This window comes from Chinchilla lanigera, unplaced genomic scaffold (assembly GCF_000276665.1).
Source record: "Chinchilla lanigera isolate Chin_1 unplaced genomic scaffold, ChiLan1.0 scaffold00077, whole genome shotgun sequence".
NCBI lineage: Eukaryota > Metazoa > Chordata > Mammalia > Rodentia > Chinchillidae > Chinchilla > Chinchilla lanigera.
The window spans coordinates 4,239,719-4,264,435 of record NW_004955478.1 but is presented as its reverse complement, the minus strand read 5'-3'; the positions used below and the strand labels follow the sequence as shown (position 1 = coordinate 4,264,435).

Sequence of the window (24,717 nt, the reverse complement as noted above, 5' to 3'; positions counted from 1 at the left end):
GGCGACAGCTCGGTTTCAGCGGAACTCGCCGCCGTCGCCTGCCCCCCAGATCCCGGTTCGTTTCGAGAGCCGTCGGCCGTTCCCGTCCGCATCCGATCCCCTTGTGGTTTCCAGCAGTCGCCGGCCGTCCCTCTCCCTCCCCGCCGCCCGCACGCCTCTCGGGCTGGCTGCGTTTCCTCGCGTCGCCTTTAACTTCCCTTCCCGATTTCCCCGCTGCGGCCTCCTCGCCAGCCCTTCCCGCGGCGCGGGGTGAAGGGTCGGCTTTCTCCATGCTGCAGTCCTGACCGTGGCCGAAGTGAAGGGCACTTCGCTGTCCTTCGTGTCGAAAACGTACGCGGTGCCTTTGAACCCTCCGGCCCAGACCTTGCGTGGGGCCAGCCTACCCGCTGCCGCATCCGAGGGTGCCTTTTTGCAGCAGAGGGAAGAAAGCTCGCGCTTCCTCCAGGCAGCCCCTTGTGTTACTGGGGATGCGATCGGAGCCCGGAACAGTTAGTTACCCATGGAAATATTTCCTTAAATTCTTTTTAAACCAAATTTTATGATAATCTGCAAAAGAAAGAGCCTGAGTGGTTTCTTATCAAGGATGGAGATGCGGGGTGACAGTTTTTTTCTTTCGCTTTTTTCAATTGCACTGACGATTTTAAATTAGCTAAATTCTTTTCGAGGGGGGAGGAGGACGTTGTTGGGCTCGTACAAATAAGTACAAAGAGAGTCAGTCTAGGTATTTTTCGTTACAAATATTAAGACCGTGAAATGTGGTCATTCAGGGGTTCGTTCACGCGATAACTGCACTGGTCTCGGAGCATATTTTGTTGGTGGTTCGTTATCAGTGTCGTGTTTTTGGATTTTGTAATGCAGTAGTTTTGTTTCAAACAGAAAAATATTTTCATCTCTTAGACACACACATCATTGCCAGAGATCTGATCATAGAATGTCTCTCATCAGTTGAGTGCATGTATTGATGTGCCTGAAGTATTAAAAAAAAATCAAGTTTATCGTTTTGTTCTTGGTGGCTTTCAGAATTATTTGAAATGCAGAAAATTCTACTGAAGTGGTTTTGCGTTTCGTGATTACCTGTTCTAGAAAAGTAACTGATGCAGATCTGAGGTATATAAACTTTCAAGTGTTTATTTCTGAAGTAGCAGCATGATTTTTTTTCCGTGGCTTCTAATTTATGTGCTTGTCATGGAGCCATGGACTTTTTCATGGTCTGTTAACTAGCCTGCTTGCTATTATATTTATCGTGAAAGTGTCAAAATAAAGTAATAGTGCAGCATTTAGAGAAGCTCTTTATTTTGGTACTTATTTCTTGAATATTTTATCTGTTTTGTGCATACCATAATATAAACAAAGCTGTTATGTATTGTATTTAGTTCCAGAGTGGAGGGGAACACTGCTAATATTAATCTTAATTACTCAGTAATTAGAAGTTGGAAAGAAAATAATCTATGAGTGGCCTGGTTAAATAAGTTTTTAATTCTGGGATAAGGTTAGCTGCTCGTTATTATATTTTTATTTGCTTCATTTCAAGATAGTTTTATATTCCATTAAATGTAGTTTGTTGATTGATTATGTAGGCTTGAAACGTGTTTTAATTTTTCCTGTCCAGATGAAGATGTTTTGACAGTTTTCTTGGTAAAGATTTTTTAAGACGTTTACTTCCCCCAGTAGGATTTTTCTTCTCTCATCACTGGTAAATGGAGAGTCACTTAGAGCTAGACTCTGGTAAGAGATCTCAGAATAAAAGTTTGCTTTTAAAACTCGTGTGAAGTTTTGGGTTTAAAAAATGTTCGCTAATACCAGCCAATAGCTGGCCAATCCGTTCCTTTGCTGGTGATTTGTGGTGTGACGTTGGGCCGTGCCCAGGGGATAGGTGCTTCTAAGGGAAGCGTCAGATGTTTTTCCTTGTGCTGCCTTCCTTTCACTTAGCGCTGACTTGTGTGCCCTGGTAATTCTCCGTCCTGTTTACCATTTACACATTGCCCGCGTCATCACGATTTCTTTTGCAAGAGAGAACTGAGTGAAATTCCCTTAAGGGCCTGACTCCTCAGCAGCCTGCTTCTGCAGGGGTGATGGCTCATACTGAAGGTACTGCCTCTCAGTTGCCTAGGGAGCCTAGCGCCTACATAGGAGCTAAATGAAACACTTAACGTGGAAGAATGCAGGTTTTGCTTTACCACGGTGCCTAACCCATTTAGCAAGGAAAAAATTTCAATGAGTCAGTTGCCTAATAAATTTAGTAAGTCAAAAGGCCAAATTGGTGTTTGTGCCTTACAGGTGGTTTTTACACATGCATATGTGTTCTTTTTCCTGCAGAGAACCATGGCGTCTGGTAGTACTGCCGCCAGTGAGGAGGAGCGCAGTCTCCGGGAATGCGAACTCTACGTCCAGAAGCACAACATCCAGGCCCTGCTTAAGGATTCTATTGTGCAGTTGTGCACTGCCCGACCTGAGAGACCCATGGCATTCCTGAGGGAGTACTTCGAGAGGTTGGAGAAGGTAAAAGTAAATGTGGGGAGATGATGTGATGACCCTGACAGTGGTTAGAATTAATATTTTGGAATGTTGCTAATTTGTACCTTTTGAAGGCAAAAGATTTCTGACTAAAGAAGTTCGGGAAAAAAAATCAAATAAGAAATACAGTTAAGCCAGGTGTGGTGGCTGATGGCTGTAGTCCCAACACTGGGGAGGCTGAGGCAGGAGGATTGCTGTGTTTGAGGCCATCCTGAACTACATGGCAAGACCCTGCCCCCCACGCAGTGTAGTGAAGGTATTTGTAGTGATTTTAAAATTCTGCACCAGTAGAGTTTATCAGAAAATGTACCCATTTGCTAAGTTTATTTTGGCTGGTAAAGGGTTTCCAGGTATGTTCAACTGTTTTAATTAGTGCATAAAATTAATTATAACAGGTAAAACTGATCAGAAGTAGTGCAGAAGTAGTAGTTATTGCTTCTCTTGAACAAAGCAAGCAAACTTAAACCTTATTTTACCTTTTAAAACTGTATCGTTAAATAGTTGATTCTAGCTTGTGACTGATGTGTCAGAAATTCTTTGTTTCTTATACTGGGGAGACAATATGATGTTTACACATGTGGGTCTGATTTATTTCACTTTAGCTAAGATAGTTGTACTACTAATTTCTATTGGTTTATTGAAAGGAACAATAAGGCTTAATTTTTTTTTGATCAGTTTTGTATGCCTATGTCTGGTGATCGGAACAACTGCTTTGAAGATAATAATATGTAGTATAACAACCATTGTTGATTTCCTATCATCTTGTTTAGAAGTTCTGTATCATTTTTAATGTTTTTAAAAAATGTTTTTATTCTCTTGAAAATAAAAAACAGAAATTCTCAATTAGTGAAGTCTTGCTTTACTATAGACCGTAGAGTGTATCTAGATGAGGTCACTCTAGAGAAGATTGATGGTTGTCAAAATTTTATCCTGTAGCTTTAGTTAGGGCTTATTTCTCCTGTTTTTCATCATTGTATGTGTGATCTCTAATTTTAAGGAGAATAAAAATTTTGCTTCAGGAACAGTGATTCATTTTGCTTATCTCAGAAATGATGAATTAAAGGGTCTGGATCATGAAATGTTTCGAGGATTTGATTTGCTTTTGTAAATCAGCACAGTAAATATAATCATGGGTAGTTGGGAGATACTTCCTTGATATGTGATCATTAATTATCTAGCTTTATAATAGAAATAGGTATTTGAGCAGTTTCTTACCAGCTAATTTACAGTAATTGAATCTGTATACTAGGTTTAAAAATAGTTTGCTAGATTGGTAAGCAGGTATTTTCTGTTTCCCTGAAAACTGTTATAATTGGTATTTAATAGCATGTCTAGAGTAATAGAAAATGACAAAAAGAAGATACTACTGACCAGTCCCTATGAATATCTACTTGGTGCATTGGAATGGTAGTCAGAATTCTGGCTTTCTTTTATTTAATCAGTTTGTAAATAGTGGAAGTACTGTAGCACAAGGCCACAAGTATTCCCTGTTTTGAAATCAAGCGCGTTCCTGGAGATCTGGTTCTGAAATAGGTCACTGTAAGGTGATCCGTCTTTGGACATCAATAGAAATCATCAAATGAGGGGATTAAGTTGGTGAGACGTTAAGTGTGTGTCTTTTTATAGGGAGTGTTGAATGTGTGGTGCTTGTTTCAAAGCCCGTGTTTACCGCAGGACTGTTCAAGGATTAACCAAGGGGGAAAGCAAAAATGATCATTAGGGTAGTTTCTTTGTAGATGGGATTTTTAGATTTGATGTGTATTGGCCTTTTTAAAAAGCCTCTTTAATAGAAGTTACAGCTTAATGTACTTTTCGTGTACATTCCTTTAGCTAAGGTTGAGCATATGTACTGAGACTTTCATATAACTAGATTTTAGTTTTTTAACAGACAGTTGTTTACTGTGTCTGAGTATTGTGTCATTCTCATCACCTCTTCCCCATTACTCGAGGATTACTAGCTTGCCGGATCCTTTACTCCAGAAGCTATGCACGTAAAACTCACTTTGTCTGTTGGAAGCTGCTGCACTTTAATTCAGGCCGTTGTCTGGAGTTGGAGTGCTCATTTATGCATGTATTTATTAGAGTCTCACGTGTCTGGTAGATAAGAGGATTGATAATAACTGCCACCTCTGAGTGTCTCCTGTGTGCCAGGTGCTGTGTGAAGTTCTTGACATGCATGCAGACTTAGTTCAGAAGTGTGAGGTAGGTGATTATCACCATTGTACGGAGGCAGTAGGTAGAGCCAAAAGAAATGAAGTAACTTGGCTGTGGTTATACAGTGTAGTAAGTCAGCTATTGCCGTAGTATCGTATAACCTCCAAGTTTCAGTGGCTTATTTCTTGGTCACCAGACTGTTGTTTCTTGGTCATATGCAGCTTTCTGGGCTCAGGCCATTCCGCTGTCTTCATTCCATGCGTCGTGATCTGGGGTTGACTCGAAGGAACAGCCACTCTGTAGGGCATGCTGTTTTCAAGGCAGGAGCAGGACAGAAGCTCAGGTCGGGTGGGGAGGGAAGAGCCAAACCACACTGGCACTAAGGCTGTGGCAGGCCCACTTACTTCCTGTGGCCAGAACTAGTCCCGTGGCCTAGCCTCAAGGCAGTGGGGTAGGAGTTTACCCCACCTACAAAAAAAGGCAAGGGCAAGGAGGAAAAAAAATACTTGGGTGAACATAAGCAAGTGGTGGGGACAGAATTTGAATTTCAGGGTTGAGAACATAATGCAGAAGAGTGGAGAATGTTATTAACCAGTAAGCGGATTGCAGGTTTTTGTTTTAGTAAGTGAAAGCTGAAGAGGGAGACTGACAGCTGAGTAACAGCAGCAAGAGTAAGGGTATGAGAGAAGGTACTAGAAGTGGATGATCCATCTGGGAGATGGCTGTGTCATCACCATGAGGGTGTATTCACACTGACTCATGGTTTAGGAAACAACGTTAACATAAAAATGCTTCTGCTGCTTCAGAATGTTCAGGAAGTCAGTTAAGTAAAATACAGTTCCAAGTGAGACTTGTGAATTTTTTTTCATGGAATTTTTGTGAAATGCTAGCAACAGACTTGAAGGGTAGAATTCATGTGTTTTTTGTATTCTTTAAACTTGGAGGAGACTTGAGTGTTGCAGTTCTGTTTTAATAAGGAGTAGGAAAATGTAACTAGTGACTGGAACTACTAGGATGAAAATGAAGTGGTTTTCTTTTTCTTTTTTTTTGTCTTTTTGAGACAGGGTCTCACGGTGCAGTTCAGCCTGGCCTTGAGCTCACTTTGTAGCCCAGGCTGGTCTCGAACTCACAACAATCTTCCTGCCTCAGCCTCCCAAGTGCTGGTATTACAGGCGTGCGCTACCACGCTGGGCATGAAATGGTTTTCTAAAAAATGTTTGTATATAAGTTGTGTATTTATATATGATGCAGAATTCTGCAGGTACAAGAAGGTGTAACCATAAAGGGTTTCCTTCCACCTAATTGCCTTTGTTGGAAGAAGCTATGATTGTGGGATATTACGTGGGCATTTACAGATAAATTGATATATAAAAAAAGTTTCCTGTTTTTTCTAACACATGCATGACCTTCCATTGCATGGCTATACTATATTTAGTTATTCCTACTGATCACAGTTTGGTTGCTTCTAATGTTTCACTCATAAGAACAAATATTTTTGCGTCTGTATTTTATATATGTGCATATGTTAGAATAAATTTCTGGAAGTAGAATTACTATTGAGTCAAGAAGTAAATACAAAGTGGGCATGATACATTCCTATAATCCCTGGGAGGCTGAGGCAGGAGGATTGCAAGTTTGAGCCTAGGCTTGGCATTTTATTAACTTAGACCATATGTCAAAATAAAAAATAAAAAGGTTTTGGGGATACACTTTAGTACGAAGACCTGTGTTCAATCCCCAGTACCACAAGAGACAAGGGGAAAGTAATATATAAGTTGCAGTTAGACATATACAAGTTGATTAAAGTTATTTTTGTTGTGTGTTTTCTTCATTGTGTATTTTCATAATTGAGCTGGGTGTGGTGGTGCACACCAGCAATCCCAGCACTCTGGGATGCTGAGGCTGGAGGATCCCAAGTTCTGAGCCCAGCTGGGGCATTTAACAAAATTTTAAAAAAAGAAAGGGTACTCAGGACGGAATGTGCAGATGCCCTGGATTTAACTCGAGCATGGCAAAGGAGTGAGGAGGAGAGAAATAAGCACAGCCCCTCTCTGAACAAAGAAGAAAGCAGGCGTGATTCTGCTAATGACAGTGAGCACTGCTCAGACCACTGACGGCTGTCATGCCAAGCTTGCTGGATACATACAGTACAAGTAGCGTGTTTATCTTGATGCCAGTGGGGCTGGATGTGATGATGCCCATGGGAGGCTGAAGCAGAAGGATGGCAAGTTCCAGCCCAGTCTGGGCAGCTTAGGGGCCCTGTCTTGAAATAAAACTTTTAAAAAAATGACGGGGATATAGGTCAGTGTGAAGGCCGTGAGTTCAAATCCCAGTACCACAAAAAAGCCCCACCCCCCAAAGAATCTCAGATTCTTACCCCAGTTTTTTCTACTCATTTTAAATGCTGAGTTCATTCAGAATTTTAAACATGGTTTAGAAAAATAATGGATAGTGGGGCAAGAGAATGAAAAAGTAGAAGATACGTGTTATTTTTTCCTATTTTATTTTGAAGAGAATAAAAACCTTTAAAAAACATTGAAAAAATACAAAATTTGAAAACAAGATGATAGGAAATCAGCAGTGGTTGTTACATTGCATGTTGTCTTCATAGTAGTTGTTCAGATTACCAGATATAGGCATGCAAAATTGATCAAAAAAATTAAACCAATAGAAATTAGTAGTACAGTTAACTTAGCTATTGTGTGTGTGTGTATATATATATGTTTTTTTCCTCTTTTCTCCTTTCCCCCATCCCAGTTGTTCTTTCCTTTCGAGCCGTTTCTTTCCCTTTCACAGTATCTATTACACCTTTGAGATTTTATTTACTTTTTCAGTTTTGTACATTAGGGAGACAATACGATGTTTACACATATGAGTCTGATTTATTTCACTTATGAGTATGGTCTCTAGTTGCACCCATTAATCTATAAAAGCCTTGAGTTTATCTTTCTTTATAACTGAGTAATACTCCATTGTTATAAAAATACCACATCTTTTTTATCCGTTCCTCAGTTGATGGGCATTTGGGTTGTTTCCACGACTTAGCTATGACGAATTGCACGGCTATAAACGTGGGTGCATATACATTGCTGTAGTATGATGTTTTCAGTTCTCCTGGAAAAATATCCAAAAGGGGATTACCTGGGTTGAATGGACCTCTAATCCCAGTTTTTTGAGGAATCTCCATACTGATTTCCACAGTGGTTGTACCAGTCTACACTATTTTTTCCTTTTTATTTCAGGCTTAATAACTTCTTCTTTACTGAGAGGAATTTCTTTTTAAGGCTTTAGACTTGAAAAAAAGAATGTTTAATAGTTGATCTTAGTTTTTATATTGAAATGGTTCAATAAGGAACAGTTTTTTTTAAAGATAAAAGAATGAAAACATCTTAACAAACACACATACATTCAGAAAATAACACAAAAACAGTAGAAGCAATATAGAATCTCAGACAAGGTGATAGGAAATTAACAATGGTTGTTGTATTACATAGTGATATCCTCAGTTTGGAAACTCAGATAAACAAATACAGACATGTAAGATTGATCATACACTTAGACATTAACTAGGAGCAGTTTTTAAAAGCAGGTTACTCTGACTTTAAATGTGAACTCAGATAATAAAGAATGCATCCGGCTTTGCTTGGGGAACATTGCTAAACCAGTTCTTATTCTTGGTTGTCTTTACGTTAGTATTTGTGTATATCTGTGACGTAGGCTGGAATGTGAATTCTGTAGGCTCTGGACCTTCTCTTTCCCTATTTGTGTTTCTATTCCCATTGCCTGGTGTAGGTTGTGATGTAGCAAATCCAGAAAATGCTTATTGAATTAATGAAATAATTCAATAATCTAGACATTCTTGCATTACTTTGCTTGAGTTATTATTCTTGGATTATGTGCTTTTTTAGAGGGGCGAATGGGTTACCTTTTACAAAAATAAACCTAATTCCCAGGATTTTGTTTTATAGTATAAAACCCTAATTTCCCAGTTGGTGTTTGCATCATAAATCATTGCTGCCAATGCATTCTTAAAATGAACATCGAATTTGTTCATGGTCTGTTCTTAGGCTAATGACTTTTGTTACCTAATAAATAGTCCCATGCAAGAATCTCTTTTCAAAGTTACATCTCTGTTTTGTTTCCATTTGGAATTGGCATTTTCTCCTTACATTGGCACTAGATGCCTCTAGAGACTTGAAGTGCTTTGTGATGGACTGTCATTGGAATCCAAGAATACCCGCTTCACACACTGATGCTGAGGCATCTTACTTTCCGTTCTTGTAATTTCTTTCAGGAGGAGGCAAAGCAGATTCAGAATCTGCAGAAAGCAGGTACCCGTACAGACTCCAGAGAGGATGAAATCTCTCCTCCCCCTCCCAACCCAGTGGTGAAGGGTCGCCGGCGACGTGGTGCTATCAGTGCGGAAGTCTACACGGAGGAAGATGCTGCGTCGTATGTTAGAAAGGTAGTTTTGATGTCTAAACACCGGAGAAATGTTTGGGGATCCACTTGACAAGCTAGGCTCCTTTGATGAGTGTGTGTACTCCTTCAAATAAAGATAAAAGTAGTTATTGCACACTGGAAGATAGATTTCTGTAACAGCAGGATAGCAGAGGAAATAACTAATAGTGATTATAAACCAGTGCAGTACATGGATACATTTTGGGAGTTCATCATTTCCTGCTGTTTTGTGTTTGAAGAAGCAGGCATTACTCATTTTTCTTACATTCTGGTGTCAGCTGTTTGATGTACTCTGTACGTTAATTCACGTGTGACTTTTAACCTTTTGTCGTACGGTCTTCATTCATCCTAATCTGTTATTTTCAGAGTCAGCTGGCCATTCTGAGTTACGCTAATAGCCTTGGCAGGCCCGTGGGGGTCACAGTTTGCAGCCCTTGGGCCTTCTAAAGCGAACAATACCAAAAGATAGCAGTTTAAAAAATACTTAGCTTTAGCTGCGTGTGATGGCACTTGCCTTTCACCCCACCACACTGGGAGGCTGTGGCAGGAGGATTGCGAGTTTGAGACCAGCCTGGGCTAGTGAGACCGTTTTAAGTGCAGCGTAACCCAAATTTTGTCAGAAAGGGGCTCTGTGGTGTATAATACCCACATTTATTCTTTAGAGTATTTCTATTAATGAATTATTAACTTCAATTTTATGAGCTTTATTATATTAAACAACAAGTACTTAATAGGAAAAAAATTTTAAAGTTCAATTTTTAATATTCTTTATAAAACGTCAAAATTTTCAACACTGTTTTGGTGTACAGAGTCTCAAAAGTAACAACAAAAAGAAATTTCCTCTATGAGCCACAATGAAAATACCAATAGAAGTGTACAAAAAAAATCTTCACTTCAGTTATCACACCTAAAGCAGTCTGCGCACATGATAGCCGCATGTTCTATGCACATGTACTGCTTCCTCTGCCAGCACATGCGTTTTGTTTTCCTGGCCTTTTTGTGGGGCATATTTGATTTGCTGGTCTTGGTGTTTTCTGAGAGGATTCTTATTATATTACACAATGTGTAGTTAATGGAACATAAAATACCAATGAAATAAGTACTAAATTCTTAATATGTGTTGCATGGTTAGAATAAACATGAGCATGTTCACATCAGCTGTGCACTTACTTACAAAACCTAAAAGACATCTTTAGAAATAAATTCCTGTATGAACTACAGTGAAAATACCAGTAGAACTCTGTAACAGAAATAATCTGTGTTTCAGCGGACACACCCAAGGCTGTCTGCACCCTTGAAACTGCATGTTCCATACACAAGTATTGCCCCTGATGCCACGTATGTTTTGTTTTCCTGTCCTTTTTTGTAGGGCACAGTTGGCAGCTTTTTTGTCTCGTTGTCATAGTAGTACTTTGTGGTACTGCCCTGCCTGTTCACCTGTCGGCTCACCATGTGCTCCACAATTTTTTTCCTTGGGCAGAAACACTTTGTTTTTCCTCTGCTATAAATAATCTCCTATGAGGACCAGTCCCAGTCCTCTAAGAAAACTTCTCTGTGGTGTTTTGTACTCGTTATTTTCTTTGTAAACTGGCACAGTATTTATGCCACACGTTTAGGATCGAGTAAAGTACAACCATTGGCCAACGCTTTGTGTTTGGAGTGACTGCATAATTCTTCAAAAACACCTTCTTTGGTTTTGTTGTAGAACGTTACCATCTCATGCTTGCAGTTTGTCAAGGTTTCCCTATCAGTATTTCCATCATGGTGCAATGTTCACATCAACAGTACCAGTTTGTTATTCTTTGCCATAGATGAGGCCAGTGTAAATCTTTCTGAAATCCAAAGATGATACTGTACAATTTTCTGTTTTGAAATTGCAGCATTTTATTTGGAATTTGTGCTTTATTCCTGCGTACAGTTCCTACACTGGTCAACTTGTGCTCTGTTAGCAAGTGCAGCATCAGTTGGAAACTGGTAAATGAATTATCAGATGTCACATTCTGACTAGTTTGTAGGAGCAACAAGTCTGTTAGCAGCATCATTTGGTTTATGACTGTATGAATAAGGACCTGGTGACTGAGTTCCAGGATAAAGTTCTAAATTGAAAGCATAAATCTTCACGTGTACAAGGACATAAATTTTTATGCCATATTTTGAAGTTTTTTTTGGCACATGCTACCTGAAGCTGTAGCGACCATGAAATGCTGCAAGATGTTCTTCAGTAATCATGTATACAGATGGTATGTAAGTGGCTTAACAGTCTCTCAAACAGTGAGTGGATAGCAGCCAAATTGTCAGTCCTTTTTCTTTCTTGATAGGTGGTATGGTCATCAAACCTCAGGCAATTCTGAAGGAAACCAAATCTCAGTGTCATTGTTACTCTACAAACCACAGGCCCACACCCATTGCTTTTCCATAAGTCTTACATTCCTGCACTGACCATGAGAAATCCCTGCTGAGTACATCAAACCTATAAATGCTTTCAGTTCAGCTAGTGAGGTGTCATAATAAATCCATTTTTGAGTATGGCTATTTGTGCATAGAGAATGTTTTACTTGTATTTCTTCATTTGTGTATTTCACAACATCTTGTAGCATTTCATCTATTAAATAATAATTTCCAGTATTGAGTGTTAGTGCTGGCGTTTCATCCAGTAGGTTTCACTCCGGCCAAGATCCTCACTGTATTTTTGGACCCAATTCTAATGTTGAGTTGTTCCATTTGGTTACGTGACCATTTTGTACCATTTCGACTAGTCAAATATATACTCACATTGCTGTTTTCTTTGTGAATCAAGGAGGTCTGGATTCCCTGGGTCTGTCACGGTTGATTCTTGCTCCATTTCACTGTCACAGGGACTTTGGCTCACATGGTCAACGTTGAAGTCATTATCGTCTTCGTCACCCATGCATGAGTAATCTGATAATTCAGTATCAGCCTCCTCCAAAACTTGCAGATCTGGTTTTTCATGTGTCATGGTACTGAATTGTGGTACTTCTACCAGAAAAATCAAAAGAAAATTTTCTTTAAAAACGGATCCTAAACGCACAGAAATTTAGCAGTGAGCGGCACTTCATGGGTAAAAACTGTTGCTGCTTCAGATGTCCTGTATATACCTTGCCATTTGTTTGCGAAGGTGAATATACAGTTGGGTTTAGCTTTCCCCAAGCACAGCTGTGAGTCACACCCACATTCCGTTATGATAAAATACATGTTTTCATAGAAGACTGGTGTGAGTATATTTTAGCCCCTGATTTCATATATGGAGTGTTACATGTGTGGGAGTGGATAAACACAGAGATTGCTTCCTGTATTCCCCAGGCATAGCTACTGAGACCAGAGCTGGCTACAGTTATGCTGAAGTACAAATTTATAGTAGAGAAGTGTGGGCTGGGTTTTTGTAACCCAGTGTTACGCCCTAAAGAAAATAAAAAGGACTTTGGTATAGCTCAGTACAAAGGTCCTGGTCTTCAGTACTACAAAGTCCAAATTGAAACAATACAGTTTTGCCTCAGAATAATGATGCTGCTCAGATGTTTATTTAGTTGTAACTGGGAACCAAATACTGATACAGACCTGGTTTTAGGCAAAGGGATTGGTTAGTCAATGCTTGTTGGGTACTTTGTGAGTCAGAGATCATCTAAGTGGGTTGCAGTGAAAATATTTAACTCAGAACAGTCCTACTAAATACCATAATGTAGCCTGACATTTAATTGAAATGCAGATTGCAAACATGAAATGTTTTTGCTGTATGGAAATGTCATTTGACCTTCAATTCTCTTCTAGGTTATACCAAAAGATTATAAGACAATGGCTGCTTTAGCCAAAGCCATTGAAAAAAATGTGCTGTTTTCACACCTTGATGATAACGAAAGAAGGTAAGAACAGGTTTTTTTCTTTTTTGCAGTTAGAGTGTAGTCCCAAACTGTTGTCGGCATTATTGCACGTTTTAAGGCTCTTAGTTGTCACCAAATGACAGTTGAGCTGAAAATCTGGGGGCTTTCATTCTGGATTACTATTGGAATTCCATAGAAGAGACTTCTGAAATTTAACACTTGGGCCCTGTGTCTCTTGCAGTGATATTTTTGATGCCATGTTTCCAGTCTCCTTTATTGCCGGAGAGACAGTTATTCAGCAAGGTAAGGGCTGCTGTCTCTGTGACACATAGTACCGTTGTGGAAGAGCAGGGAGGCTGGCGGGTTGATTGTTTTGGTTTTCTTTTATTGGAGTTTGTTTTCCTGTTAGATCCCTCCACTTTCCTCCTGTCAATTCTATTGGGTTTTCTTATTTTTTTAATTAAAAATTCTTGGCACTAAAAATATGTTCATTAAGGCATTAGTACTTCTGATGCAATAGTGTTTATAATCGTGAAAATAAATGCCTATTTTTAAGTTGAATATCACGGAATTTCAACAATATAGATCTCATATGTTCTTTATATAGGTTATTAAGTACTTTTAAAATAAAGATTATGTAATAAAGGTTATTATGTAGGCCATGTATTTGTAAGGTTGTACATCTCCTACAGATTCTTACCTTAAATTGCTACATAGATTGACATGAATGTAACCTTTTCCATATCTTCTTTTTTTCTTATTCTTGAGATTTTCATGGGTCTTCATAAACCACATATTTTTACCTTTTGTGGCAGTCTGATATTTTACTACTATTTGAATTATTTCTTATATTGTTATAGAGGGTATAGTAGTGAATAACTTTGTGTATGTCACTTGGTTTTTGTAGGTGTTCTTTACATGAGATTACTGAAAATAAAATTGATCAGTCTTGAGCCTTTTAAAATACATTGCTGGATTTTTTTTTCTTAAAAATTATTTTTTTGTGCTCTTCTACCAAAGTACTACTGTGAGTTTGTTTTATATTAATTTGATCTTTTTTTTTTAATCTTTTTTACTCTTAGGTGACGAAGGGGATAACTTCTATGTGATTGATCAAGGAGAAATGGATGTAAGATTTAATTATAACAAATTTTTTTAATCTTGAAAGTCAGTGTTTTGACTTTAATTGCATCTAGGCAATAAGCAATGTGTTCCTGAAGGGCTGTTACAGCTCTTTTCTGTCAGGTCTCATCAGCACCTTTTGCCGAGTGTTTTTATGACACGGAAACCTTTTAAAGGTAACTTCTCTAGCTACAACTGTTGCCGGAGTAGTAAAGTGTATATGTGCTGAAAAGTGAGATCAAAATACAGTAAAGCAGTGTCCACACCTGGCCATTAGCTGTGAAACTTAATGCAGCTTTCTTCTGTGAGTCCCGTTTACCAAATGAAATGAGGACAAAAGTAGCACTGATGCAGGATTATTAGAAAATCCAGTGACCTAATGCAAGTGGAACGCTTGGTACAGTGCTCGGCGCAGTGAGTACGCCCCGTGTGTTACTAGCGTTGCTGCTGGCTGACCTTCCCTTCACCGTTTCTGAGGAGCACCTTTCTCCTACCAGAGAGCAGCACATCTAGGTCATTGTCGGAATGCCAGCTGTTCTGCTTTGCTATTTTCTGAAAACATAGTGTATACTGGTTTTTAAAACACAAGTTAAGGACTCTGATCTTTCAAAGAGGTTTGAGAATTTCTGGCATGCTCTTGTATATACGTGGAGAAAAACCCTGCTTTGATGTCATCTGCATTCTAGGTATACGTGAACAGCGAGTGGGCAACCAGTGTTGGGGAAGGAGGGAGCTTTGGAGAGCTGGCGCTGATCTATGGGACACCTAGAGCAGCCACCGTCAAAGCGAAGACCAACGTGAAGCTGTGGGGCATCGACCGAGACAGCTACAGGAGGATCCTGATGGTAGGAGCGTGAGTTTTTGGAGTGTGACCCTTAATTCTGACCTGTGTAAATAGTGTTGGAATAATACCACCTCGTTGGAATGACAATATGCCTTATTCTTTTTTTTTGGTTTTTCTCCGGTACCGGGAACCGAACTCACGACCTTGCGCTTGCCAGGCAGGCGCTTTTGCCGCTGAGCTAAATCCCCAGCCCCAATATGCCTTATTCTTTTTTTTTTTTTTTTTTTTAATTTTAAAGAGTAAAACGAGGATAACATAATAATAGGGGGGACTTAGCATATTACAGACAAAATGGTAGGAAATTATCAATGGTTATCGTTTTACATATTATTATCTATAAAATAGTTTCTCAGGAAAACAAATAGACAAATAATAGTGCGTTAGAGACAAAAGAGGTAGGAGATTATCAAGAGTTGTTGTGCTATACTTTGGTATCTTCAAAATGGCTTCTAAAGAAAATAAATAGAGCTATACATGAGTGACCTATTGAAAAATCATTAACTATTCTCAATGGTTGTTGTAGGAAACACATAATAATAAACATACATCCATTTATGAAATAGGATAGGAACATTACAAACTTTACACAGTTATGGATAGATTAGTAGGAAAATATCAATGGCTGCTGTAATACGTGGTGGTATCTTCACAGTGGTTTCTCAGGAAGACAGAGATATGCAAGAAGGATCTAAGAAGTAGTTACAGCCTAAGGGTTGTCAAAAATACCGTATTACCTCCTCACCAGTGACTCCTTTCACTGAGGTATGATGGCTGGAAGGAAGGCCAGGATTGAAAAGAAGGACCGAGAGACTTGCACCTGTGTCTAGCAACAGGCTGTTTTCTTGTTCCTCCATAGTCATGATTACCCAGGGCTCCTCGATGGAGATGACGGTCTGGCCAGAGGGAGAAGGCAGACCGTGCCCCAAGCCCTCTCATTCCTGTTGGAGTAACTGGTAGCATGGGTCTGAGCTCTGGGGCCTCCACCTCAGAGGGCAGACCGATCTCCAGTGGTCTCCTTTGCCCAATATGCCTTATTCTTAATGATTAGGTATTTTGCATTGGGCCTGTTCAGCATTATTTATTGTGCCACTTGGGGCAGTCATGTTTTAGAATAAAAATTTGGCCAGAAGTAACATGGGAAACAAAAGGTGTATATGTAATGGTCAGGCTGTGTTTAAAAATCCATTAATTTGCCTGTAGGTGCACGATAATTTACCTAATCCTACCCACCGCAGATTGTCTGACAGGATGTTTTTAAGTGCATAGAGTTATTCAAGGCCACTCAGAAGTACTTAGCGTCTCTAAATTGAAGATGGTTGTCAGTAATTCATATATCCCCTTTTACTAGGGGAAATGATAAAACTGTTGGGGCATTCCTGTTAATACAGTCAGAGTTTTTGAGAACTTCATGATACACTTAAAAGAGTAGTTTGGGATGGTTAACTCTTACCTAATGATACCGGCCTTTCTGAATGATTTTCTTAAGTTTTTGCTGAGCCCATCTAGGCATTTGAAAATACGCAGTCTGATGTACATGGAATTTTTTTTTTTTATTTGGAATACATACATAGATCGTTTGAAATCTTCCTTCATTTCTGAATCCCTTATGTACATACCAAAATCCACAAATGCTCAAGTCCCCTTCATAAAGTGGTATAGTGTTTGCATATAACCCGTGCATTCTCTGGATACTTAAAAGTCTTTCTCATTAGTACATGTTTGCAGACATAATGTTCACATGCCTCGTGTGGGGTTGGTGCATGGTATGTCATACACCTTCATGCCTTTTCTCATCCCCTCTCCCTCCTTGCCCTACCCTCCACCTGTGGATCACCTTCCCATTTGAGAAAGATCTCTTCTTGCTTTCTGTGGTCTTTTATTTTGTGCTTTATTTGTAGTTCGGGTTTCTCATATAAGAAGCCATGTGACATTTATGCTTGTATGTCTGATTTATTTCACTTAACGTTGTGGTCTCAAGGTGCATCCACTTTCCTATAGATGACTCAAGTTTATCTCTCTTTGCAGCAGGGTAGAATGCACTGCATTCTAATACCTTTTCTTTATCCATTCACCTGATAATGGACGTATAGGCTGCTTCCACGATTTAAGTACTATGAATTGTGCTCATATAAACATGGGTATCATGAGTCACTGTAGTACGATATCTTTAACTTGTTTGGGATAGCTAAGAAGGGAGTATCTGAGTCAAATGAAATTTCTGGTTTTAGTTTATTTGTGGCGTCTCCATACTGATCTCCATAGCGGTTCCAGAGTTTACTTTCCCGCCGACAGTGTAGAAGGGTTCCTTCTCCCCCATACTTTAAATCATCTCTGGATTACTAACTAATACCTAATACAGAGTAAAACATATATAAGTAGTTGTTAATACTATATTGTTTAGCAAGTAATGTTAGGCAAAAAGACTGTACATGTTCATTTTTTTTCTGAGTGTTTTTAATCTGCATTTGGTTGAATTTGTGGATGCAGAACCTGTGGGTGCAGAGGGTAGACTGCGTGTGTGTAGTGTATATACAGGTACACACACGTACATAATGTATGTAGGTATGAATATTTTTGGTGGCGGGGGCACATCAAGGCATTTTCCCATATAAGGAAGTTTTATTATAAAGGAAAGTATTTCCCCTTTCCCCCTCAGAGGCATTTGACACACTTGGTAGGTAAGACAGCTTGCTTGTGTTTGGGGCAATGGGACTCTTCTCTTTGAGTCTGTAAGTAGCAGCAGTTCATCTCCCTGTGTGGGTGGTTGGGGTTGTGGGGAAACATGCTATGCGAAGAATACGATTTTTGAAGAACTGATATTTTGCTTATTTGGCATTTCACTGCTTGGTGGTGCTGTGTACCTTCTTTGACCAAGATGCCTGGTTTCTTCTTGGGAGCAAGTTACAAAGACCTTTTTTGTATTGTTGAGTAGGAGCTCATCTGTCTTTAGCATGAAGAAAAATGATGACCCAAAAGAAAAAAGTAAGCTGGTGTGATGGCACATGCTTGTAATCCCAGTACTTAGGAGGCTGAGGCAGGGTAATTGCCATGAGCTTGAGGCCAGTTTGGGCTACATAGTGAGTTCAAGGCCAGCTGAACTGCACAGCGAGAACCTGTCTCAAAAAAAGCAAAAAACAAAAATCAAATCAGATCACAAATCCAGAAGCAGCAGCAAGCTTTGATTTTTTTAAAAAGTTTATTTGAAACCTACTATTTCACAACATTGTATAATAATGTGTGTGTGTTTTAATTCATAGGGAAGCACGCTGAGAAAGCGAAAAATGTATGAAGAGTTCCTTAGTAAAGTATCCATTTTAGGTGAGTGTTGGAAGGTTTGTATGGAGAACTGTGCTAATGATACTCAGCAGAACCTGTTATCTTTCCTGAAAAGTGAACTGCTTTGTGTTTTTGCTAATAGTCATGAAAGGCATGTGGAAATGTTTTCTGACAGTATGGAAAGTTGGACTGGCTACTGTAGCTGGACTTGGGAAAAGCTTTCTGGAAGTGTAGGTGCTGCTCATTCTTCCTAAAAAGAAGGATTGGAAGGGTCCTCCTTGTCTGACTGCAGACATTCAGTCATTCCTGCCAGGACGTGTTCCATCCCTTGTTCTGTCATTGAATCCGTTGGTTCTGGAAAGTGTTTCCACGAATGCCTTTCATCTGTGGAAAGATTGGGTATCATTTATCAGCATCTTCTGCAAAGATCCCAGACTTGCTGAAATTCATGGTAAAGCAAGTTAATTGGAGATACTCTAGTGTGTGTTGTTACACAGACTGGGAAGCATTAGAACTTACAGTTTATTTATTTATTTTGTTTTGGTTTTTGGTTTTTTTCTGGTACCGGGAATCAAACTCACGACCTTGCAATTGCCAGGCAGGTGCTATGCTGCTGAGCTAAATCCCCAGCCCCTGAACTTACAGTTTAGAAGGAAGGGTGGGAATTTCTATAAAGTGGCAGTCTTTTGTTCATTGTTTTGATACAGTGATACGATTTTTTTCCTTTCTTACATACTCTTTATTTATTTATTTATTTTTTTGGTTTTTTTTCTCCGGTACCGGGAACTGAACTCACGACCTTGTGCTTGCCAGGCAGGCGCTTTTGCCGCTGAGCTAAATCCCCAGCCCCTTTACATACTCTTTAAAATAGTCACATTTGCTTAGTGTCTCAGTTCTAATTTGGCCTTTGGGAATGAACATTACTTTGCTGTTCTTGTTTCATAAATGAAGTCAACTGAGGCTTTTATTTGTTTGAACCTTTTGAAAAATACGGGTGGTGGAAGTGTTACTTCTGGGTGGCGTAACTGTAGGTTTGGTTTGCATTGATGGCAGTCTTTAGGAGCACTTAATGGTCACATTTTCTTACTCCTTTGCCACTGGGTGCAGTTGGTATAAATTAACCTGGCAACTAAAGTATCTGAGAGCCATCTGCAGATAATGTTGGGGTTTCTGCGAGACTAGCAGAGTGTAAGGACAGGTGCCATTGCTGCATTTTCTCTGAGACGGTACCAGAGTATTGAGGGCGAATGGCTATTTGGAAGATCTCCGTATACTTTAACATTTTTAGCACCAAGTAATGTAGAGAAATTCCTTCAATTGTCTTTCAGAGTCTCTGGACAAGTGGGAACGCCTGACAGTAGCTGATGCCTTGGAACCGGTCCAGTTTGAAGATGGGCAGAAGATTGTGGTGCAGGGAGAACCGGGGGATGAGTTCTTCATTATATTGGAGGTCAGGCACTTGACCTGTGGCTCTCCGCAAAGCTGTACACCCTAAGTGGGAAAAGGGCTCATTCTGATTTACAGCTTTAATTTTTGAGAATATCTGACATTTTATTTATAAATTATCTTTTACTTTGAAATGCATTTACTTGGTTTTCCTGTTAGCCTCCTTTATTTTAAAAGAGTTTGAGTCGTAAGTGTGGAAGGCGCTAGATACAAGTAGCCAGATACTGAGTGGTAACTGCACTTTATCGTGTAAGCCACAAAACTCAGGACGGACTTTAATGATTCTGCACCATCCTTGTTAAAATGCAGGTGTTTGGGGTATTTGGTAAATCTGGGTCTAAACTGGATAATAAATTCTGTAAGTTCGCATGTTTTATATCTATACAGTTCCTGGAGATGTGTAGCAGCTAATCTTACCTGCCGTGTGCATCCGCATAGCAGATTCAGAGACTTTTGTCATAGTGCAAAAGCGGCCATAGAAACATAAACAAGCAGGTGTGGCATTAGAATAAAACGTTACTTACAAAACAGACAAAAACGGGGTTTAGCCCTCCACCTGCAGTTTGCTAACAGGTACCTTAGCTTGGTAAGAAGCTTGCAAGCAAGGGATGCTGGTTAAATAGAAACCGAAGTTGATATGGTGACTTGACCTTGCAGTTCCTTTTACCCAGGAACACAGATGTGTTGAAATAATCAGTGATTCCCCCCCCCACATTTTTGGGAGATAGCTAAAATTGCACAGGATATTTAAAATGCCACTCTGGGTTAGAAAGTATTTGTTTAGCTTTTTGGTGATTTTCTTACAGGGCACAGCTGCTGTGCTACAACGTCGGTCAGAAAATGAAGAGTTTGTCGAAGTGGGAAGATTGGGACCTTCTGATTATTTTGGTATGTTGTGTTCCCTCGTGTTAAATATGTACTGTAGTTTGTTACCACTCAGTAAGCATTGTACTGTTTCATAATTTTGTTGTTTAATTTCATTTATCTTTATTAGTGCATTCTAATTATTCAGAGCAGTGGGGTTTATTACGTGACAGTGTCATTGCGTACCCATGCTTTGCATAGACCCTGAGGTCCACCTTCTCTTGCCCCGGCCCCTTCTCTCATAGTCTCCCTTTTACTTTCATGCCGTCTCTTTTTTCTCTAGATCCCACATGTAAGAGAAAACATGTGATACTTGTTTCTGAATTTTATGTTCTAATTGTTTTTTTGACTCTCAGTTTGATCCCTACTCAGTTAATGCTTGAGTTGTTGCAGTTATTGTCTTATCTATTAGTTGGTACTTGTGTTTGTTTATTGAGACAGGATTTTGTGTGGCCTGGGCTGGCCTTGGACTGTCAGGGTAGTCAGGCCCTGAGTTTGTGTCCTGCCTTAGCCCCTGACGTGCTGGGGTTACAGATGTGCACCACCACACCTGGCTGTGAGAAGGTTTTTGGGTTTTTTCCCAGTGTGCAGTTGTGGTGGCCTCTGCACTAAGTTATTTGGGAAACAAACCTTTGTTACTTTGTCAGAAGTGCACTTTTTAAGGAGACGTTTTCTGTGGGAGGAGGTGGCCTGCTCTTACGGTTCTCCTTTGCCCTTTCCAGGTGAAATTGCTCTGCTGATGAATCGTCCTCGCGCGGCCACGGTGGTTTCGCGCGGGCCCTTGAAGTGCGTTAAGCTGGACCGACCTCGTTTTGAACGCGTCCTTGGCCCGTGCTCAGATATCCTCAAACGAAACATCCAACAGTACAACAGTTTCGTGTCGCTGTCTGTCTGAAACGTGCCTCCTGTGCCTCCCTCTTCTCCCCTAGTCCATGCTTCACTCTGCAGCTGCTTTCTCTTCCCTACTTGCAGCGCCCAGTGGCCACTGGCATTGCAGCTTCTGTCTCTTTATATTACTTAAAGTTGCTTTTATCGCTCCGTTTATAATTTGGAGCATTAACTAAATGCTCGTACAAATAAATATAAGAGTTCTGTGGACTTCGCTGGTACTGCTTTTCTCTGTGCAGTGTTAGTGTTCAGCTGGGCGGTGAGTGCCATGCTTTTTGGTGAGGGCGGTTCCCAGCACCAGTGAGTTACCGTAGAGTCATGATAAAACAGTGCAAGATGTTTTGTGATACAATTTCCGGTTATAAGCATATTTAGACTGTGGCCATATATGCTGTACTTCTATATAGAATAAATTTCTCATTAAGCTCCAAGGGTTAGGAAAAATGGATATAGAAAATCTTAGTGTAGTAGGAAGACATATGCTTGTAATTAAACTAGTTTAAGGGTGGAAAATGCCCATTTTTGCTAATTAATCAGATGGATATGAGTGTTTCAGCCCCCTCAACCTGAATTTTCATTTGCCACGGTATTTTTGCCTGATTTGTTCGTCTTGTTATTCATGTTTTCTCTCTAATTCTGAAACGTTTTTATGTGTGGCTGTCTCTATCTGCCTTGGACGTGTGAATCCAAATCATAGACTGCAAATACTGGGTTATGGTTTAACTACATCTTCAGCCCCACAGTCTCTGATTAAACCTGTATCCAGCTAGTGCCAAATACTGATGATGAGATGCTGAATTGAGAAAAAGAATTGGAGCTCTACATTCTGGGATGTTACTTTAGAGCTTTTGGTAACGTATGTCCTTCAGTTAACTCCAGTGTAATCTCCTGTGCTGAGTAAACGCATTCCAGGAGAGTGGATTTGCTGAGTGGATACAGGTGGAACAAACAGTCACGCGGAGAAATAGAGCTTACGTTGCTAAAGGGAGGAACTGGGTAGATAAAGTTAGTTTTGGCAAATTTTCCCCCACTAAGTTCATTGGGGGGTGAGATTTGGGAAGGAGTTTTTGTGCTTAGGATTAACCTTTTTCCCCTCCTCTTTTATGTCAAGTAGAATTTTTGGTGGGGTAGAGGTGGGTCGGATGTGTTTGTGTGTGGTCTAAAAGGCCATCGTGCTGAGAGTCCGGCTTTCATGTCTAGTCTGTGTTTCTCTGGCGATTTTTCTTTTTTTAAGTAAACTTGTGTTTTAAGTCTTAACTGTATTTCAGTATTTTCCAGCCTTATGTGTTACATTATTCCAATGATACCAACAATTTATTTTTATTATTGTTATTTTATAAACAAAATTTCACAGTTCCATAATGTAGGCACTTTTATTTTCTTTGTGATTTATATATATATTATATATATATAATGTAGGGTTCTATTTGGGAGTGACTGCAAGTATTTTCCACCTGTGTGCAACTGGTTCTGATTAATAATCCCCCCTCTTATCCTTTCCCAGGCAATTTAAATGGGCCAGGGTAGATTTTTTTCATAGGTTTGAAAAGTTTGTAGATTGTTTACTAACTTGGAATAGAAACCTGACACATTGTATTTACATTTTAGTGTGGGCTAGAAAGCCACCTTGTTAAATTTTTTTAATTTTCAAAATCTATATTAAATGAGGCTTTCATGAACTGTACTTATCTTTGTGTTTGGCTACCTTTTTTATATTTAAAACAAAAATAAAAATTATGTTCATATCAGCTTAAAGCTTGATTTGATCTTTGTTTAAATGCCAAAAATGTACTTAAATGAATTAAGGTAGAACGCCATGAAATTGCAGCTTCATGTATGTATATAATCATGTTCATGTGTACTTAGATACATATACTGCTTTCTACATGAGTTTTACTCAAACCAATTGGCTTGCTGTACTCTTTTGTAGTTTTTAATCTTAGACATTTTAAGATAAGCCTACTAAATTGAACAGTTATTACATTTAAAGCTTTATATTTGTGCAATCTAAGTATATATGTGAGCAATCATGGTTGGCATAATTTGTCTTAGTGGATATTCAGGGCTTACGGAGTCGTTATTTCTGGATTTGGTGAGTCAGTTTATGAGATCTGCTTTAGAAAGTATAGATGGCCAGAGGACCATTTTGTATTGTTTCCTGGTTACCAGTCTGATTATACTATGTGTGCTAATATATGCTGTTCTTTTTGTTATAGATTGTCTTAATGGTAGGTCAAGTAATAAAAAATTAAATAATTTAAATTCTTTAAATGCATCAGTTTTTCTTCCCTTTCTCCTTTCGATCTTCCTCCTCCCTTCTTCCCCCAAAAGCTGCTACTCTGGAGGGCAAAAGTGAAAAGGGAAAGTGAATTGTGGGATCCATGGCTTGAAAGAGGGGTGATGTTTGTTTGCAGTGCTTTCGCATTCCGCTTGTCAGAGAATGGACCTCGTAACCTTGCTTGAAGGGTGTTGAAGTTGTGCAGACCTAACTGCTAAGGCATGGAAGGAAAGACTCAATCAGGAGCCAAGAATTTCCTTTTCGTTGAAGGTAGATAAGTGTTGCAGCCTTGGAACTTTCCCAGATTTAATAGGAAAACATCACCTCTAGATGAGTAGTATATATCACTGGTTTAAATTTAAGATATGCATTTAACTACTTAGGAATGCTTTTTAAATTTTGCATGAATAAAGCCTTGTTTCTCTAATGCTTATTCAGGTTTTTGAGCAGTGAAATCATGAAGTTGTACTCAGGATATTGATACTAATTTCTTCAGAAGCAGTGGTACCAGAAGAACGTTCTTTAATTTTTGCTGTTTCAGCATTTGTACACCTTGTCCAGATTCTGTGATCTCCTTCCTCAGCCAGCTGCAGTTGAACCTTGAGAATCACAACACAGTGCAACGAAGAAGGTCTATCAGGGTTGATTTCATTGTAGTTTAATTCTCCCTCTAAAACTGTGGCCCATGTAGTCTCACTGTTTTTGTTTGTCTAATGTTTTAAATGTTGACATTTAAACATTGAAGTAGCACGATGTCAGGGCTTTTGGTGGTTGTTGTTTTTAAAATAGTACTTTATCTCCAACAACAAATTGGTGGACCCTTTGTGTGCTTTTGTTAGGCCCAGTGTATTCTTAGTTTAGCTAGAAGCACATGAAGGAACAGTAAGTAGATAAACCACTTAATCTGTCCCCAAATGTATGTCATAATAGCTATTGAAGGCCATGGTTATGTGAACTTAGAAGGTGTTATATTAAATCTCGGCCTTTTATGGGTATAGGGTTTTAGTGAGGAAACTCGCATTGTTGAGTACTAA

General features: G+C 39.4%; 1 protein-coding gene across 1 annotated transcript; it reads left to right on the top strand.

Annotated features, from left to right (window-relative positions):
• Positions 1-2,316: 2,316 nt before the first annotated feature.
• Prkar1a (protein kinase, cAMP-dependent, regulatory, type I, alpha) lies at positions 2,317-23,153 on the top strand (the record flags this gene model as incomplete). The annotated part of the gene is given in 10 exon segments (XM_005402117.2): positions 2,317-2,499; positions 8,963-9,133; positions 12,916-13,007; positions 13,207-13,268; positions 14,048-14,094; positions 14,774-14,932; positions 18,189-18,249; positions 19,536-19,657; positions 20,460-20,541; positions 21,240-23,153. Coding segments are annotated over 10 exon segments (1,146 nt in total). The 3' UTR covers positions 21,413-23,153.
• Between the last annotated feature and the right edge of the window lie 1,564 nt (positions 23,154-24,717).